General features: G+C 40.8%; 2 protein-coding genes and 1 long non-coding RNA gene across 3 annotated transcripts; 1 reads left to right on the top strand and 2 right to left on the bottom strand.

The window, feature by feature from the left end:
• On the top strand, positions 1-456 carry LOC104767927. The gene is made up of 2 exons (XR_764222.2): positions 1-117; positions 221-456. It is a non-coding gene; the product is annotated as an uncharacterized LOC104767927 (long non-coding RNA).
• On the bottom strand, positions 573-2,305 carry LOC104767900 (glucuronoxylan 4-O-methyltransferase 1). Its single transcript, XM_010491871.2, has 2 exons — positions 2,206-2,305; positions 573-1,508 (listed from the first exon to the last, which is right to left on the bottom strand). The coding sequence occupies exons 1-2, from the start codon at positions 2,228-2,230 to the stop codon at positions 682-684; spliced, it is 852 nt and encodes a 283-aa protein (XP_010490173.1). The 5' UTR covers positions 2,231-2,305; the 3' UTR covers positions 573-681.
• Positions 2,525-5,906, bottom strand: LOC104767911 (probable serine/threonine-protein kinase At1g09600). Its single transcript, XM_010491877.2, has 7 exons — positions 4,995-5,906; positions 4,614-4,898; positions 3,984-4,529; positions 3,662-3,762; positions 3,441-3,537; positions 2,968-3,342; positions 2,525-2,887 (listed from the first exon to the last, which is right to left on the bottom strand). Exons 1-7 carry the CDS (start codon positions 5,511-5,513, stop codon positions 2,696-2,698), a joined length of 2,115 nt encoding a protein of 704 aa, XP_010490179.1. The 5' UTR covers positions 5,514-5,906; the 3' UTR covers positions 2,525-2,695.

Below are 5,915 nucleotides of genomic sequence, written 5' to 3'. Positions count from 1 at the left end.
GGTTGAAATATATTCTGCAAGTAACCCTGACGATGTTTCAAAAGCTGGTCCACATGCTTCACTGCTGACGCAGAATCCTCCATCTCCAGGCAGTCCAACCGCTATCTTTGTGCCCAGGTAAAAGCGAGTTATTTCATTACAATTGCTTCCTAATAGAAGCAGCATGGATACTCTTTTTGTTTCTGGTCAACTAAACTGAACGAACTCTTACCTATTTCAGCACCTAGTGTCTGCCCTCCAGCCTAAAAGTGTGCGACAAGTTTCAACTACAAGTCAAGAGGTTGAAGGATTGGGAGTTTGCAGAGATTTTGGTATTTTATTATGAGTTAGACTTGATAGTTAAGTTTGTTGACTTCTTTGCTGAGTTTTTGTCTTTTATTTCTGGTATTGTGTGGTAAGATCTGTTCTTTCTTATCGATACAACAATATTGCTCATATATGCTACTTTTTCCTCCTGATCAGCTTTCTAGATTTCTTTTACTAGTAAAGCTTTACTGGACCAAAACAAAGTTGCCAATGCTCATTTACAAGAAACTTGATTTTAAGCATTAAGAAAGTCTAGTTTCTTGCTATAGCTTAATTGTCTAGGCTCTTTAATACTGATAGTGAACAAGTAGAACAACAAGGACGATAAAGAGTTACAGATTGGGAGAAACAGAGGAGATCTAAGGTAACATGTATTCATTGTGGACAAAAGAGTCTATTTGATTCTGACTGCAATCCAACTCTGTAGCTAGGGATAACAAAATGCCTTAGTCTCCCTTCCTGTTTCTTCATGTACCCTTCGCACAAGAAAGCCTTAGAGAACTTGTCTTCTATTTCCCTGTTCACATCATGCACAAACACATCGGTCTCTCCTCCCTGTTTCCTGTTCCTCGCCATCATTCCCGCTGTGTAAATTGCTGTCATTCTCCCAGGAGCCTCATCGTAGTAGCCAGTCGGTGCGTCAACCATGATTAGATCCCAACTAGTCTCATAGATATCTGCAGGCAAACCCTTGAGTGCTAGTTGACACATTGAGTACCGTGGGTCTCCAATGGCTGTGCATTCAGGTCCTTTCCCAACTTCTATGAGATTATCGGCTTGATTGACTTTACTGTCGTATGTTACATGGTACGATTCCAGCATTGGAAACCGTCTCTTGATCTGTTTTATCCATGCTTCATCTTCTTCAAGAAATACCGTCCGGCCTCCATAGTTGAGAGAGCTCCACATGAGGCTGTCATGGCCTAGACCAAACACCAAGAAATTGCAGGGTGACTTCTTGCTGAGTACGCTACTGCTAACTGCTATTTCTTTGAGCGTTTGTTGTGGTGTGATAACTGAAGTCGAGTAATGGATCAGGGCTTGTGCAAGGGAACGTGGTATCTTATTGCAGGCACCAGAACAACGCTCTGATCTCCTATCTTCTGGAGTTTGGCGTGACCGTGAAGATGTCAGAGTTGATCTCAAGATTAAAATGAGAATTAAGGTGGCAAGAAGACAAACAAGGAGAAGCTTGAGTTTGTNCTTCTATTTCCCTGTTCACATCATGCACAAACACATCGGTCTCTCCTCCCTGTTTCCTGTTCCTCGCCATCATTCCCGCTGTGTAAATTGCTGTCATTCTCCCAGGAGCCTCATCGTAGTAGCCAGTCGGTGCGTCAACCATGATTAGATCCCAACTAGTCTCATAGATATCTGCAGGCAAACCCTTGAGTGCTAGTTGACACATTGAGTACCGTGGGTCTCCAATGGCTGTGCATTCAGGTCCTTTCCCAACTTCTATGAGATTATCGGCTTGATTGACTTTACTGTCGTATGTTACATGGTACGATTCCAGCATTGGAAACCGTCTCTTGATCTGTTTTATCCATGCTTCATCTTCTTCAAGAAATACCGTCCGGCCTCCATAGTTGAGAGAGCTCCACATGAGGCTGTCATGGCCTAGACCAAACACCAAGAAATTGCAGGGTGACTTCTTGCTGAGTACGCTACTGCTAACTGCTATTTCTTTGAGCGTTTGTTGTGGTGTGATAACTGAAGTCGAGTAATGGATCAGGGCTTGTGCAAGGGAACGTGGTATCTTATTGCAGGCACCAGAACAACGCTCTGATCTCCTATCTTCTGGAGTTTGGCGTGACCGTGAAGATGTCAGAGTTGATCTCAAGATGAAAATGAGAATTAAGGTGGCAAGAAGACAAACAAGGAGAAGCTTGAGTTTGTGGCTTTGATTTGCTTTAGGCCTCATTGTCTGATTTCAAATATAACAACTTGGGTTCTGCAGAAGTTAAAGTCTTGTTTTTAGATACTTATAGGAAATATGCTGATGAGATGAAAACAGAAGTTGGGTTTATGCTTAGACATGAAGGTAAGGAAATTTATAAGGGTACATGAGTACGACACAGCAGCTAATTTCAGGCTCTGCAAGAAGCAAGAGAGTGAAGCCTTCTATTTAAGTTTCTTGGTGGTTGGATCGTTTTAAAAAAGTTTCAATCTTGAAAAGGATCATATGTTTAATGGATTGCTTAGTGCAACTGAAATCAATTTAGTACACACAATAATTATTGATTCTATCTACTAAGACTACACAATTTTTAAATTTTACAAAGAACAAGAATACAATAAAGATTACACAAATATTAGCTTTCGACCCCACTAAAGATCAGTTAACTGTACATTGCAGAACCTCAACATGTGATACATATTTGATATTTCACCTGCCAGTTGCAGCGAGAAACGCTTGAACCAATCCGTTATCATCTCTATTCATCTTCTTACCCGCCCGAGCTTTGCGAACTGCTACCTGAATTTGTCTTTCATGTTCTTTCAACATTTCATTTAAGTTTCCTCCTGCAGAAACCAATGGCCCTGAGCAGTGCATTCTCTCTGTCTTTTCACCGTAACCCTAAAGATAACCAAAAAGACATTAGCCCACAAAGAGTTTCAAAGAAAAGCACAGTTACACTGTTTGGATGTTATTCTTACCGGTATATTTTCTTTGTGTTTTGTATAACCTTTGGGTTTAACCAGGAAACGTTGGGACCAATCACCATCGTTCTGCCTGCTATTGTTATAACTATCTTCAAGCCACCGTGGATTTGCTATAGCGAAATGTGATCCATCTCTAGCAGCTACCGAGTTTGAGAATCTTGTCAATTGGGATGCTCCGCGTTGGACAAAAGACCGCTGTGTCCTCAATTCTTTTGTAGGAGACCTGCTGGAACCCCTCATAACATTCTCTCCATATCTATTTACCGAGGACACACCATAACGAGTGTTCCCGACTTGTGGAGTTCCACTCTTCAGTGGTTCTATTCGGTATCTAGCTGCATCTTCATCAGGATTGAACTTTTCACGTTTCTTTACAAAACAAGAAAGTAGTCAGATATTTAGGATCACATGAATGAATATAACCATAATATATGTTTTAAGTGTATTATGCCAAGAATCAGACGTACTTGTATTGATGTCAGCAACTCAGCATTGGCATCTGGAGCCGACGCACCTTTAGATACTTGTTTTGACTCATTTTGTTTACTGCTAGTGCCTTTCTTTCTGGTGAATGAGAGGAAATTGGGACGTGTCAGTGTTCATTCAGCACAGAAGAGTTCTTTTTTAAAATGTTATATCCTTCAGAAAATTTTTGTACACCATGATACTAGTGGAATCTGGATCTTACCGTTTTGCTTCCTCATCTCGAGTCTTGACATCAATTTCCTTTCTCGGTTGGTACTTTGGTAAACTTGAGGGCTCACTTGCAAAAGGCTTTGTCGTAAAACACTGAACAGAACGAAAAAGAAAAGAAGTGTGAGACAAGTACCATATAAACCTGCATTCCGCTAAACAAAGCGAGTCACAAAGCACACATTTTCAATATACAACGTTCATAGACTTTCATTTCGAAGTCAAATATCAGAATTAAAGAAGATAGAATCTATGATTTCATATACATTATGTTGTAAAGACAAACCCAAAGTTGAATGTTATGGTAGTGCTTTTACCTCGCTTTGAAGGGCAGAATCTGTGGTTCCACGGGCACCTGGTTCTACAGCTAAAAGAACCTCAACTAGGGCCAAAGCTGAAGATGGAAGACTCTTAAATGACTCGGCTACACACCTTTTGTAAGGTTGTTGAGGTTTAAAGATGGTGGCATGTGGAAGTTTCGATTTTTTCCAATACTCTTCAGAAGGTGAGCCACAAAGTTTGAAGATCTTGTGTAGTTGTTCTACCTCGGTTCTACCTGGCATGATAGGCTTCCCATTAAAGAGTTCAGCTAGTATGCATCCTGTGCTCCACAGATCCACAGTAACTCCATAGTCTGTTGACCCGAGCAATAGTTCAGGTGGGCGGTACCACAAAGTTACAACGCGGCTAGTGAGAGGCTGCTTCTGGTGTCCCCCGTAAAAGTTGGCAAGACCGAAATCTCCAATTTTGAGATTATTGCTCTGGTCAAGCAGAAGATTAGAGCCCTTGATGTCACGATGCAATACACCTCGGCTATGACAATGTTCTAGACCATGAAGCAACTGTTTCATATAGCACTTAATCTGCCAAGCACAATAACATTAGACGTTTATCAACCACAAAATAATATAGTATGCATATATATTGTGGAGAAATAGTAATAACACCTGTGCCTCGGAGAAGTTAACCCCAGGGGTTGAAGCTAGGCCAGCAAGATCGTGTTCCATATATTCAAATATAAGATACATACTCCCTGATACTCTTGAAGTGATCAAACCCTCAAGCTTCATAACATTAGGATGGTCAAGCCTTCGAAGGATGATTATTTCTCTTGCCATGAACCTAACACTGTCGGGATCCGTATTAGCAAACCGCACTTTCTTCAGTGCAACTAATTGGTTCGTCTCTAAATCCCTGGCTTTGTAAACACTGCTATACGTCCCTTGTCCAATCTAAACAGTAACCAACAATGTCAATTTGCAAGACAAAGACAAGAAAAAGACAAATCATCACAAAGTAATAAAACACACACAAAAAGGCCTCCTTACCTTTTCCAACTTCTCGAAAGAATCAGCCTTGCGTGGAATCCACCCATTGATAGCTTCTCCAGCAACTGAAGCCAACCAAGAAGGCCAACCAGCCATAACCTGAGCACCTCTTTCCCCATTACTAATGCTGCATATTCTAGTCATCATAGGTTGTTGCAATGTCCCTGTGTTGTTGCCAACCATCTCAGTGTTGGTGGGACGTCTCTGAAACAACGATCTAGAAGACTTTCTCTCGAGATTCACCTTCTTCTCCGCAACAACCTCATCATTGTTCTTGGCATCAGCAATGGGTATCAACAACCTCAATGTGGAGTCATTGTTGTTGTTGTTGTTGTTGTTACCGCTTCCCTCTGATCCTACATTGTTGTTGTCTTTGCTAGAGGAAACAAACTTTTTCTTCTTCTTCTTGGAGGTTTTATTAGGCTTGCGTCGTCTCTCTTTCACATTAACATTGTTGATAATGGTGTCGTTCTCGACGTTATCATTTGCTCGTGTTCCTTTGGTGCAATTGCAGCCCATAATTCTACACAGTTTCTTGATTCCGTGAACCGTCCACAGTTTCCTGATCGGAATCAGGAAACTGTATGTTTTTATTAGCCTCCTAATCTTTCTTTCTTCTTTTCCTTCACTGAAGAATGAAATTGCACCCCACACCACAACCAATCCCCACAGAGGAACAAAGAATCCTGGAACTTATTGGATTTAACACAAATCCTAAAATCAAATGTATGATATATAGAAGCAGGGGAAATAAAAAGACAGGAGCCTTTTTGTTGATGTAACAAAACTGGAAAATTTGAGGTCAGTTTCGTGATGTTGATTCAAAATAACGATTCGTATTCTTTGCTCTCAATCTTTCTTTTTATTCCAAGAAACCAAATTGAAATTAAAGAATCAAAGGAAGAAGACTTGGGTCAGTAG

Source organism: Camelina sativa, chromosome 3 (genome assembly GCF_000633955.1).
Source record: "Camelina sativa cultivar DH55 chromosome 3, Cs, whole genome shotgun sequence".
Lineage (NCBI taxonomy): Eukaryota > Viridiplantae > Streptophyta > Magnoliopsida > Brassicales > Brassicaceae > Camelina > Camelina sativa.
The sequence above is the reverse complement of the archived record's forward strand: the minus strand, read 5'-3'. Positions and strand labels throughout refer to the sequence as shown.